Source organism: Oryza sativa, chromosome 11 (assembly GCF_034140825.1).
Source record: "Oryza sativa Japonica Group chromosome 11, ASM3414082v1".
Taxonomy (NCBI): Eukaryota; Viridiplantae; Streptophyta; class Magnoliopsida; order Poales; family Poaceae; genus Oryza; species Oryza sativa.
This window is the reverse complement of record NC_089045.1, coordinates 1,377,974-1,391,041: the sequence shown is the minus strand read 5'-3', so window position 1 is coordinate 1,391,041 and position 13,068 is coordinate 1,377,974. Positions and strand designations below refer to the sequence as shown.

The 13,068-nt window shown below is 38.1% G+C and overlaps 2 protein-coding genes across 2 annotated transcripts; both read left to right on the top strand.

Moving 5' to 3' along the window:
• The first annotated feature begins 1,478 nt into the window (after positions 1–1,478).
• Positions 1,479–5,311, top strand: LOC4349662 (protein DETOXIFICATION 21). Its single transcript, XM_015761759.3, has 8 exons — positions 1,479–1,947; positions 3,061–3,602; positions 3,769–3,855; positions 4,013–4,069; positions 4,170–4,408; positions 4,494–4,612; positions 4,696–4,782; positions 4,943–5,311. The coding sequence occupies exons 1-8, from the start codon at positions 1,648–1,650 to the stop codon at positions 5,021–5,023; spliced, it is 1,512 nt and encodes a 503-aa protein (XP_015617245.1). The 5' UTR covers positions 1,479–1,647; the 3' UTR covers positions 5,024–5,311.
• A 5,125-nt stretch (positions 5,312–10,436) lies between these two features.
• Positions 10,437–12,809, top strand: LOC107279322 (protein DETOXIFICATION 21-like). The gene is made up of 7 exons (XM_015760605.3): positions 10,437–10,978; positions 11,142–11,228; positions 11,393–11,449; positions 11,550–11,788; positions 11,875–11,993; positions 12,079–12,165; positions 12,321–12,809. Exons 1-7 carry the CDS (start codon positions 10,443–10,445, stop codon positions 12,399–12,401), a joined length of 1,206 nt encoding a protein of 401 aa, XP_015616091.2. The 5' UTR covers positions 10,437–10,442; the 3' UTR covers positions 12,402–12,809.
• The last annotated feature ends 259 nt before the right edge of the window (positions 12,810–13,068 follow it).

The window sequence follows — 13,068 nt, the reverse complement described above, 5'->3', positions numbered from 1 at the left end:
AAAATACCTGGGACAAAAACTTCCAAAATTTGGACAAAATTTGTGAAATATTAGATTTTAAGTTTTTGGCAAAATTTTGGAGTTTACAATCTTATGTTTATCATATTATGGGCATAAGAGAAGTTCAAAATCTTAAATAACAGTAGTAAAATACCTCAATTGCAAAACGAAATTCAAATTCAAAATACATAATCATTAATTTTGACGCTAAAATACAAATTTGCAATGAATTTTGAAAAATACAAGGGCCACTTTAGAAGATTCTATGCGGTAGAGGGTTAGAAATGGTGTTATCCTAAATTTAAGGTTTTACGTGCGCACCAAAAATCTCAATACAGGGAGCTGTGCTCATATGTTCCAGAAAGCTCAGGCCCATTATGCAAAAATCACATGATTCCTTTCCCTTTTTCCATTTTCATTACTTTTGTATCTTTCTTCTTCCTTTCCTTCTTTCCTCGTTCCATGGCCGACGCTCACAACGGCATGGCCAGTACATGGCGATGCGACCACTTATCTATAAGGCAGTTCGGTGACCCGACATGCTGGCATGGTCCATCACTCTGTACTCTGTAGCACGGCGGCGCTGCTTGATCGTGACATGGGCGACTCTAAGGATATAAGTGGTTAACCCACGAATCCACTTACATGTCAAAATAAGTGGTAGCCACTTACACCGTAAGGCGGCCATGGCACAATCAACGCGCAGTTAGGGTTTGCACACAACGATGCACCGTCGAGGGCGCGCGGCTGTCGAGTAGGCGTGGTCGTTGGGCCTGCTCTAGCATGGCATCCTGCTGGGTACGACCGTTGGGTGGCGTGGCTGGTCAAGCGCACACCTGCTCAGTGTGGTCGGCTCTGCGGCACGTGGTCGACTGGTGCGGCGGCCAGTGGCTGACCTGCACGATGCATGCATCAGGCATGCAGTGGCCGATTGCAGGCCGGACAAGCATCCATTATATTTTGTTGACGAAGCTGATCTGACGGCGGCTGGCCAGCTACTACTCCGGCCGCCTACCTCCGCCGTGCGTGGCCTCCTGTGCTTCACGAATCACGATGCAGCCTGCTGGTGCCTGGTGGTGCCCTGGAGGAACGGGTACCTGGCATCTCTACGTGGCATCTCCCGACGCCCCGCATTCGCAACATAAGCCGCCGTACCGCGTACGCGTATGTATACCTCGCGTCTTTACAGTCTACAACTACAGGCTGCAAAGCTATATACAGTACACGTTCTTGCCCTCATTGCCACATAGTACAATGTACACAAAACCCCAGATCGAATCTCACCCTTCCTTCTTACTCCACCTACTATTGCTAATTAATTCTCAACATGTATATGGATATATACATTGATCTGATCAACTAGACTAGAGTCACTATTAATTAATAATCATCGATTAATTAAGTCCTGTTAATTCCCGATTCTGCCCTCCGCCATACCAAGTTACCAACCCACGGCTTCATGCAGCAACCACAGGTGCAATCCTGTACTTCCATTCGACTCCCTTTATATATATCATCAGTAGCTCCATACTTGAGCATCCTTGATGCTTCCCTTTCCTCCAGCAGCGCCATTGCTACTGAATCTGAAACACCACCACTCCATCTCCATTGCTGCAAACTACAAGCCGCCACTAATTAATTAGCAAAATGGAGAAGCCGGGTGATGATGAGAAGCTGACGGTTCCTCTGTTGGAGCCTAAGCCGGCTACCTACAAGCATCAGGAAGATGATGATGCAGAGGAGGATGAGGTTGGATCGGTGAGGCGGCGAGTGGTGGAGGAGAACAAGAAGCTGTGGGTGGTGGCGGGTCCTTCCATCTGCGCCCGCTTCTCCTCCTTCGGCGTCACCGTCATCAGCCAGGCGTTCATCGGACACATCGGCGCCACCGAGCTCGCCGCCTACGCCCTCGTCTCCACCGTCCTCATGCGCTTCAGCAATGGCATCCTGGTAAGTCATGCCGCTGATTCCCTTTTTACTTATTATTACAGAGTTATCATTACACAGTTTTGGGTTTAAATTATTATTACTACGTTGTAACAATTCAAATTGATCTTTCTTTTTACCTGTTTCGTGTTTTCGGCAACTAGCTGTTTTTTATTTCTAAAAGCTGACTTTGATGACGTTAAGTTTTGACTTAATTGTGCCGATTCAGAGACTAACAGCGCCGCGCGCGCTGGAAGTTTTTTGTTGTGCTTTAATTTGCCCATCGATTAATTGAGACAAACAATGGATGTTCAGTTGCTGTCTTTATAGGTTCAAAACAGAGTGTTCGATCTTGTCCAGCATTGTTGTACTATAGCTAAGAAGCTATAGGCTCGATTTTTTTTTAAAAAAAAATGGATATAGTACATACTGCAGGAAGAAAATTAATCATGTGAGACCTTGCCTCCTTGGATTTTTAAATTACTAGTAAAACTTTGAAGTAGACTCTTGACCTAGCCATCCTTCCCTTGCACGGCTTTCTCTCCAGACATTAATTAGTACTCCCTCCGTCTCTAAATACTTGACGCCGTTGACTTTTTTAAATATGTTTGACCGTTTATGTTATTTTAAAAAATAAGTAATTATTAATTATTTTCCTCTCATTTGATTCATTGTTAAATATACTACTACTACTCAAATTTTTTAATAATATTCACAAATGTTTTTAAACAAGACGAATGGTCAAACATGTTTAAAAAAGTCAACGGCATTAAATATTTAGGGACGGAAGGAGTATATAGCATCTACCTCATGTATTCTTTTTGCCGGGTCTTTTTTCATGTGTATTCTTGTTGGATCTTCTGATATATATATTTTTTTCTTCTGTAATTAAAGTAGTTTGTACTACCTCTGTCTACTAGCTGTGCAACAATAGCAAAAGTCTTTACCTAGATTTTTTGAACGGAATATACAAATAAAACATAACCAGACCATACTACAAGTCACTCCTATGAAAACTTCTTTTTACTAAATATTAATTTGCACTATAAGTCATCTATTGATATGCATATAAAATATGCATATAAAAACAGTATATACTACAAATTAACTGTATATGCACATTGTTGTAAATTGCAGCTTGGCATGGCGAGCGCATTAGAAACGTTGTGTGGACAATCATATGGCGCCAAGCAATATCACATGTTGGGCATCTATCTACAACGCTCATGGCTAGTTCTCTTCTGTTGTGCAGTCATCCTTCTCCCGGTCTATATCTTCACAACTCCACTCCTGATTGCTCTCGGTCAAGATCCTGAGATCTCTGCCGTCGCTGGCACCATCTCTCTATGGTACATCCCCGTAATGTTCTCTTACATATGGGCATTCACGCTCCAAATGTACCTACAAGCGCAGAGCAAGAACATGATTGTCACTTACCTTGCCTTCCTCAATCTTGGGATTCACCTCTTCTTGTCATGGCTCCTAACAGTCAAGTTCCAACTTGGTCTTGCTGGGGTCATGGGATCCATGGTCATCTCCTTTTGGATCCCTGTGTTTGGCCAACTCGCTTTTGTCTTCTTTGGTGGTTGCCCTCTAACATGGACAGGGTTCTCATCCTCTGCTTTTACTGATCTTGGTGCTATTATGAAGCTTTCATTATCGTCTGGAGTGATGCTTTGGTAAGTAACATGGTTACGTTTATGTGTATATATGAAATTTTCGACAAAAAAATTGATGATGGCAAATAGAAAGTTAATATTTTAGATGCTAACTGTTAATCAAGTTCTTTTATACAAATAATTAGAAGCTCATTAATTTATTCTCATTTTTCTTTTACCTTTTCAGTTTAGAATTGTGGTACAACACCATATTGGTGCTCCTCACTGGTTATATGAAGAATGCAGAGGTTGCTCTTGATGCTCTTTCTATATGGTAATATATTCCACTCTAATCTGTTGTGTATTAGTTTAGAAAACAACAACCAGATCATGTTGTATCATGTATATCATTGTATTGTTTTGTGTTTCTCCTCTAGTAATTGAAAAGGTTGCTTATTGAACATTGTTGTTTTCACTTGCAAACTTTGTAGCCTTAATATCAATGGTTGGGAGATGATGATTTCTATCGGATTTTTGTCTGCAATAGGGTAACTTCACGATCTCAGCTGTCACTCACTATGTGGTTCATCTAACTGATGCAACATGAACCATAAATTTGACATATACTTAATGCATGTATATTTTTAGAGTGCGGGTGGCAAATGAACTTGGAGCCGGGAGTGCAAGAAGAGCTAAGTTTGCCATTTTCAATGTGGTCACCACTTCTTTCTTGATAGGATTTGTGTTGTTTGTGCTCTTCCTTTTCTTCCGTGGAAGCCTTGCATACATATTTACTGAAAGTAAGGCAGTAGCAGATGAAGTCGCTGATCTTGCTCCCCTTCTAGCTTTCTCTATTTTGTTGAATAGTGTTCAACCAGTGCTCTCAGGTATGTTATTCCATTTGAAGGACAAGTATATCAAAGTAATTCAAAATTTAACAATGAAATTACTAATTTTCTAATTTATCTATAGGTGTCGCTATCGGATCGGGTTGGCAAAGTGTAGTTGCCTATGTTAATGTTACATCGTACTACTTTATTGGTATCCCTCTTGGTGCAATACTAGGCTATGTGCTAGGATTTCAAGCAAAGGTAAGGAATTTTTGTATGATAGAATTTCACTAGTTAATCTGGATTTAAGTTGTGTCCCTCACTTATGTTCATTCTTTTTGCAGGGTATTTGGATCGGCATGCTTCTTGGAACACTAGTCCAGACTCTTGTGCTTCTATTCATCACACTTAGGACCGATTGGAAAAAACAGGTTGCCTTTTTTTACCTCTGCTCATATTTTTTTCTTATCCTTTTTTTCTGATTAAATATCTTTTTTCAAATAATTTAAGGGTCTCTCTAGAAAATTCATGGGTCATTAGAAGAGCATATTTTTCTCATTTAATGATGTGCTTCATGTTTAATTTTTTCAGGTAGAGATTACTCGAGAGAGATTAAACAGATGGTATATGGATGAGAACGGACGATCACAGAATTCAATAGGAAATGCATGATATAAAACTTCTGCACACTTGTAAAGAATTTTGATGATTTATGAATCAACCTGTCAAAATGGGATTGTGCTCGGATTTAAGATTTTCAAGGTTTGAACTTTCAAAAAAAAATCATCAAGGTCACGTATCCACCAAAGAACAATTTTAATCATATGGCTTGGGGTGATGGCTTTTCCGCCAGGAAAAGTTATTGTATAGAGTAAAGTCCATCACCGGTCTCTAAACTTGTACCGTTGTGTCATCCCGGTCCCTAAACTCGCAAATCGACCGTTCAGGTCCTCAAACTTATTCGATTGTGTCATCCCGGTCTCTAAACTTGCAGATCACTCGTTTAGATCCTCCAACTTATTCAATTATGTCACCCCGGTCCCTAAACATGACGGTCTAAAAACTTTATATAAAAAATAATTCATAACTTTTTCATGTGAACTCTAATGAAGACAAACTTTATATCAAAATTGTAGCCCTCGATGTGACCTACAACTTTGTAGTTGAAAAGTTTTTGAATTAAAACTGTTTAGGGTCCCAAAATATTGTTGCATGTTTATAGATTTTTAAATTTTAATTTTAAAATTATATTTTGGGACAAAAAAATGACTTAAAATAAAAAAAATTCAACTACAAAGTTGTAGATCGCGTCGAGGGCTACAAGTTTGATATAAAGTTTGTCTTCATTAGAGTTCATATGAACAAGTTATGAATTATTTTTAAATATAAAGTCTTTAGACTGTCCTATTTGACCCAGATGATATTCAAATCCAAGTTTAGGGACCGGGGTGACACAACTGAACAAGTTGGAGGACCTAAACGAGTGATCTGCAAGTTTAGGAACCGGGATGACACAGTCGAACAAGTTTGAGAACCTGAACGGTCGATTTACGAGTTTAGGGACCAGGATGACACAGCAGTACAAGTTTAGGGACCGGTGATGGACTTTACTCTATTGTATATATACCCCTTATCCTATTATTTCACCAAGCCCTTGCACAATGTGAGTTTTACATGATTTTTTGTATTAATTAGAAAGCGCTTCCATGTAAGTCGATTGTATTCACTAAGCTTTATTATCTATCGTGACTAAATTTATTGATTGAACTATCAAATATGAGAAACAGTCAAATTTCACAAAAAAAAAACAGAGAGAAACTGGCCATTCCTGTTCTTTCAAATTCTAGCTACTAGACCATAGCGATCACACTTTTCAAACCATTAAACACTAAAAACAAAATATTATATAAAAGTTTTATAGAAAACTAAAAAAATGATCATTTTCAATATCAAAAAAGACCATGCGCTAATTGAGTATCTGCTCCTATAAGCAAATCGGTTAATCCAGCAAAAAGCTATATCAAACGGACCATTCTGGCATAGTGTTTTGTGATAATGTTTCAATTTTAGAGCATCTCCAAGAGATAACCGATCATGTTACCTAAAGCTATACTACTTTGGGAATTATGTCTAAAACACAGCCTCCAATATATATCCAATCATGGCCCCAATATTCCGACATGCCCAATCCTATCATTGCCCTGGCGTGGCTGATTGACCTGGCAGCTAATGGAACCTCACGATGCCCTTTCTCGTCCCGACGGCTGGCGTGCACTCGTGTCCACCTTGCTGACGCGCTGGCCCAGTGATGCGCGATCGCCCAAGCCCTAGTGCTTGCAGGTCGTTTGCAACGTGACAACAGCTAATGGAACCCTCACAATGCCCTTTCTTGCCCCGACGGCTGGCGTGCACTCGCGTCCACCTTGCTGACGGCCCAGTGATGCGCGATCGCCCAAGCCCTAGCACTCGCAGGTCGTTTGCAACGTGACAAAAACGAAACAGATCGCTAGAAACAATAATTGAAGGAGAGCCCACCTAAGATGACATGACAAATTTCTAACATTTTGCAAAGGGCACTGCTATTGCTAGAGATGCATGATTTCGGGCCTATTTTTTAAGAAAAAGTTCGAATTACGCTTGAACTATCGTGGTAGTACGAATTATCCACCTCTATTTAAAAACTAGATATTCTTCATCCTCAACTTTTTATACGGACGAATTATCCCCTGACAGACTCCAGAATGCTAGCAGTTTTGGTCCTACGTGGTATACATGTAGCAGTCTAGTCAGCATTAATATATATATATATATATATATATATATATATATATATATATATATATATATATATATATATATATATATATATATATATATATATATATATATATATATATATATAAGGTAGGGCCCACATGTGGCGACCTAGAAAAGATGCAGAACTGACAAGTGCCCTACCATTTTTTATTTTTTTATGCTGACTAGATTACCACGTGTGTGCCACGTTGGACCAAAACTGCTCCGGAGTCGGGTGGCCGGGGTGGGGGTGGGGGAGGGGATGCAGCACAGCATGCAGCAAGGCCGGGCAAACATCCCATTAATGGACTACGTATAGAAAGCTTTAGTAGGATAAGAAAACATTGGCAGCACATTAGGTGGTGTTCTTTTCTTGTGAAGATGAAGATAAAGGTTATGTTTTTTTACATAAAATGAGGTGATATTAACGCATAATTGATTGAGTTTTAATTATTAAAAACTTGAAAAATAGATTAATATGATATTTTAGAGCAACTTTCATATAGAAAGTTTTCATACGAAACGCACCGTTTAGCAGTTTGAAAAGCGTGCCATAAAAATCTTAATCTTTATCTAACTTTTGTTGGAGCAAAGAACACGTGCTTGCCCTCCTTGCCACACGATCCAACTGTTAATTCCTGTTAATTTGATCACTCGTTGTCCGAGAATCCTAATCAGGGGTCACTGTTACTTACAAGGTAGTACAACTAATTTCCCCCTCTGTCATCCCTACCTACCCGCCATCTGCAGAACCATATATAATTTAGGGGCAATCTCACAGCAGGTTGTGTTAGAGAGAAGAGTATTAGAGAGGACTGAAAATATGCGCAAAACAAAACAAGTCACAAACACATAATTAATTAATTATTAATTATTTTAAATTTAAAAAATAAATTAATATAATTTTTAAAATAACTTTTTTTTAAGAATACATACTAGCAGTTTAGAAAACGTGCGGATATAAAACGCGAGCATCATGCTTTCCTTTCCTTGCAGCCTTCCCTTCTTCAATTCACACAGCTACTAGATAGCAGAAGATATGATTTGATGCAATTGAACTATATTCCACGATGTTGAATTAAATCGTGAGTTAGCTGGTGGTGGTGTGCTGCCGATGGGTTGACGAGAACAAGGTCACAGGGCATGAATTGATGAATAGGATGGCCATTTTTTTTATTATTAACCTTTTTTGTGTTTAAATTTTAAATAAACATCCCAAAACTTATTTTTAAAATTTAAAACTTTTAACCACGCCACCCCGGCTGGCATAACGAAACTAAACTATCATAAACTATCATGTTCATCCTCATTTGACTTGACAATATTATTTCGCCACATCAGACCAGCCAGTACCATTAAAAGGTCTAGTTTTAAAATTAAATTTTGTAAGAGTTCATTTTTAAATTTTAAAAAATAAAAAGGTTCGAAAAAAAAGTTCATCGATGGCCGACACGAGACGGCGACTCGATGTCGATGGTGTCTCCCATGCAATGATGTAACGTTTTCCTTCCCGTGATCTCCTTTTTCCGGGACGCATTGGTTGGCATCGTTGGATGAGGAATCATTTTTTGTAGCAACCACTTTAATTAATTTGGCAGTGAGCCAGTGACCGTGACGCAGATACATGAGGATGCACTGATGCAGCACAGCAGCGAGGCCGGACAAACATACCATTTATCGATGACGTTGATACCGGTAGGCCACATCGCTGCTACTACTTATATTACTCCATTCATCCAAGAAAAAAAAGTTAAATTCTAATTGTACTTAAAACTGATGAAGATAAAAGTTACGTTGATGTATATAAAACGAGAAAGTTATTAGTATATAGCTAATTAAGTTTTAATTTTAATTATTATAGACTTAACAAAATAAATATATTAATATTTTAAAGTAACTTATGTATGAAATTTTTTGTCGCGGAAGCGTCTAGTATAAACTGGTCCCATGAGCGCGAGTAGAGTGGCCAGCGACGTGATCGCTCCTCTGCCGTACGCCCGGCCGTGCTTCATGATGGTGGTGGAGGTACGTGGTGGAGATTACCTACAGTATCCGTCGGAAACAGAATACGTATGACTTTTAAAAGAGAAAGTACACGTGATTGCCCTCCTCGCCACATGCTGACATGCATTATGTTTACACACAACCCCTGCCTGAATCGATGATAGTATTCCCACACACAAGATAAGGATAAAGAAGATAATTAAGTATTTTAGGTAAATAAGATGGTATTAATGTATGATTAATTAAGTTTTAATTATTAAAAAAAATAATTAATTTGATATTTTAGAGTAACTTTTGTATAGAAAGTTTTCGTACGAAAAGCGTGTCACTAGTATCCAAAATTTTATCCAATTTTTTTTAAAGAAAAGAACAGGGCTTGTGTAATTGTTTATTAATTTCTTCCCACACTGCCCTCCCTACCTACCCACCATCTGCAGCAACCACAGGGCCAATCATGTACTTCCTCGCTCGATCGTCTCTGGCCCAGCCATTAAACGGTAGATGGGGAGACCTGAGCATCATCGATGGATGATTAATTTTGGTCTTTTTCAAATATGCTAAAAATGATAAAATAATAATATGATATTTTCTAGCAAATTAACACGTTCTTTTAGGTGTCCTTAGGTCAAGCCACGTTTTAGGAGTATCCCTAACAAAATCACTCTTATAGTAAATTTTGCCAATTTTAAAAACTAACTTTAATAATGTTGGAGTCATGACTTAATTCTATCCATCGAGACTAATAGCGTCACTAACTTTTTTTTCTTTAATTTAATTTGCACATCGATTAATTCGTACAAATCATGTATGTTTGATTTGCCTTTATAAGAGTTAGGCTCGATATAAAAAAGACATAAAACGTATCGAATAAAACGTATCGAAGGAAGAAAATTATACGAGATCTTTGCCTCCTCACATTTTTTCCTTCTTGAGAAGGGGATCATCAAATTATTCAACTTTCAATACACTAATTAATATTTGAAGCAGGCTCTTCATCTAATCATCCACCCCTTAATCATGGCATTTTCTTCATGCAATAATTATATAGTGTGCTCTTTCTTTATTCTTCTTGGATCTTCCGTATGCTATCTTCTTCGTGCTACCTCTGTTAGCTAGCACTGCAACAATAACAAACTCTTAATGGTACAAAATATACAAATAAAATGTAAACATACCTTACTTTAAGTTATATTACAAATCATCTTGTACAAAATGCATACATAAACAATTAACTATTTACAATTAATTGATAGTTAACCATACATATACATTGTTGTAACTGCAGATAGGCATGGCAAGCGCATTGGAAACATTGTGTGGGCAATCATATGGTGCCAAGCAATACCACATGTTAGGCATCTATCTACAACGCTCATGGATAGTTCTCTTCTGTTGTGCAGTAATCCTTCTCCCAATCTACCTCTTCACCACTCCGCTCCTAATTGCCCTTGGTCAGGATCCCGATATCTCTGTTGTGGCTGGCACCATCTCACTATGGTACATTCCCATCATGTTCTCCTATGTCTGGGGATTAACAATCCAAATGTATCTACAATCACAGAGCAAGAACATGATCGTTACCTACCTCTCCTTGCTCAACTTTGGACTCAATCTCTTCCTATCATGGCTCATGGTGGTCAAGTTTCACCTTGGCCTTGCTGGGGTGATGGGCTCCATGGTCATTGCCTGTTGGATCCCTATATTTGGTCAGCTCGCATATGTCTTCTTTGGCGGTTGTCCTCAAACATGGACAGGGTTCTCGTCCTCTGCCTTTACTGATCTTGGTGCTATTATCAAGCTTTCGATATCATCCGGAGTGATGCTTTGGTAAGTAACAGTTCTGTTTATGTACACATATGAAATTTTGTATAATTTTGATGATACCAAACAAAAGGCAATATGTTATATCTAACCTAGTGTTAACCAAGTTCTTTCCTACAGCTAATTTGGTAGCTCATTGATTCATTCTTGTTGTTCCTTTGCCTTTCAGTGTAGAATTATGGTACAACACCATATTGGTGCTCCTCACTGGTTATATGAAGAATGCAGAGGTTGCTCTTGATGCTCTTTCTATATGGTAATATGTTAATATATATATATACTATTGTTGCATACTAGTTTAGAAAATAATAGCCAAATCATGTTGTATCATGTACATAAATTTATTGTTTTGTGTTGATCCTTTAGTACTTGGAGAAATTGCTTGTTGAGCACTGTTGTTTTCACTTACAAAATTTGTAGCCTTAATATCAATGGTTGGGAGATGATGATTGCTATTGGATTTTTGGCTGCAACTGGGTAACTTCATGATCTTACTTGTTACTCATTAAGTGGTTCATCTGACTATTCCATTATGTCCTATAAATTTGACTTATACTTAATACATATACATTTTTAGAGTGCGGGTGGCAAATGAACTTGGAGCTAGGAGTGCAAGAAGGGCTAAGTTTGCCATTTTCAATGTGGTCACCACTTCTTTCTTGATAGGATTTGTGTTTTTTGTGCTCTTCCTTTTCTTTCGTGGAAGCCTTGCATACATATTTACTGAAAGTCAGGAGGTAGTAGATGCAGTCGCTGATCTTGCTCCCCTTCTAGCTTTCTCCATTTTATTGAATAGTGTTCAACCGGTGCTCTCAGGTATGATTATTTTATTTGACGGACGATTATATCAAAATAATTTAAACTTTCACTTTGAAATTACAACGTTTTCTAACTATCTATAGGTGTCGCTATTGGCTCTGGTTGGCAAAGTGTAGTTGCCTATGTTAATGTTGCATCGTACTACTTGATCGGTATCCCTATTGGGGCAATACTAGGCTATGCTCTAGGATTTGAAGTAAAGGTAAGGTCCTGGTTGCTATTGTAAATTTCATTAGGAAATCTTGGGTCTAAGTTGCGTTTCTCACTTTTATTAATTGGTTCTATAGGGCATTTGGATTGGAATGCTTGTTGGAACACTAGTGCAGACTCTTGTGCTTTTATTCATCACACTTAGGACTAATTGGGAAAAACAGGTTGGCTTTGTTATCTTTTTTGCTCATATTTTTTGTTATCTTGTATTTAATTATATCTTTTTCACATAATATAAGGGTCTATCTAGAAAAACATGTGGGACATTGAAAGAGCACATTTTTTTTATATTTGAATGGTATGCTCCATTGTTTTTTAGGTAGAGATTGCTCTCGAGAGACTAAATAGATGGTACACGGATGATAATGGAAGATCACAAAATTCGAGAGGAAATCCATGATCTGAAACTTTCGCACATTCATAATGGAATTGAAAGAGTTCGAGATCCTTCGAGGTCACATCATCCATCATCCATGAACCAAACGTTAATCACAAGGCATGGATGATGTTTTTTTTTTCCTGAAGTGTCAGATCAAGGAAGAACCACGATGTTAGTGTAGTAACCTTGAATATAAGCCCCTTATCCTTTTATTTTTAGCACGACGCAGCATATGCTTGACCTTTATGTGTTTTACATATTTTTTTGTATTTGTTGACAAGAGCATGTATGGCTATGTGCTTGCATGTGAATTGATTGTACCCATTGGATTTTGTTTTCTACCTTTGAGTAAATTTATGGATTCACTATCAAATGAGAGAAAATATCCACACTAAAAGTTGTGGGTCGTTTGTCCCTTTCTGGAATAAATTGCTTTGTAAAATGATTCCAGTTTTAAATAGCAGAAAATATGATTTGATGCATTTGAACTATATTCCACAATTATTCTCCTCTCCTGCAACCAAGATTTTTTTTAGCCATTTGACGCGCTTTATCGATATCAAAACACAGTTATAACGTTCACTACAACGTTTAGCAAGAAGCTAATGGGTTCAACCCAATTACAAGAATTCTTCAAAATGAAAGCATGATCTAGATAATTTATGTGCTACACAATTTGCCTCTTTAT

Bases quoted from the DNA above. Each gene is read 5' to 3' on its own strand.
- LOC4349662 (XM_015761759.3), top strand. From the start codon at position 1,648: ATGGAGAAGCCGGGTGATGATGAGAAGCTGACGGTTCCTCTGTTGGAG. The intron at 1,948-3,060 runs GTAAGTCATGCC...TGTAAATTGCAG, and splicing joins GCTTCAGCAATGGCATCCTG to CTTGGCATGGCGAGCGCATT. The intron at 3,856-4,012 runs GTAATATATTCC...CAAACTTTGTAG, and splicing joins CTTGATGCTCTTTCTATATG to CCTTAATATCAATGGTTGGG.
- LOC107279322 (XM_015760605.3), top strand. From the start codon at position 10,443: ATGGCAAGCGCATTGGAAACATTGTGTGGGCAATCATATGGTGCCAAG. The intron at 11,450-11,549 runs GTAACTTCATGA...ATACATTTTTAG, and splicing joins GGATTTTTGGCTGCAACTGG to AGTGCGGGTGGCAAATGAAC. The intron at 11,789-11,874 runs GTATGATTATTT...AACTATCTATAG, and splicing joins TGTTCAACCGGTGCTCTCAG to GTGTCGCTATTGGCTCTGGT.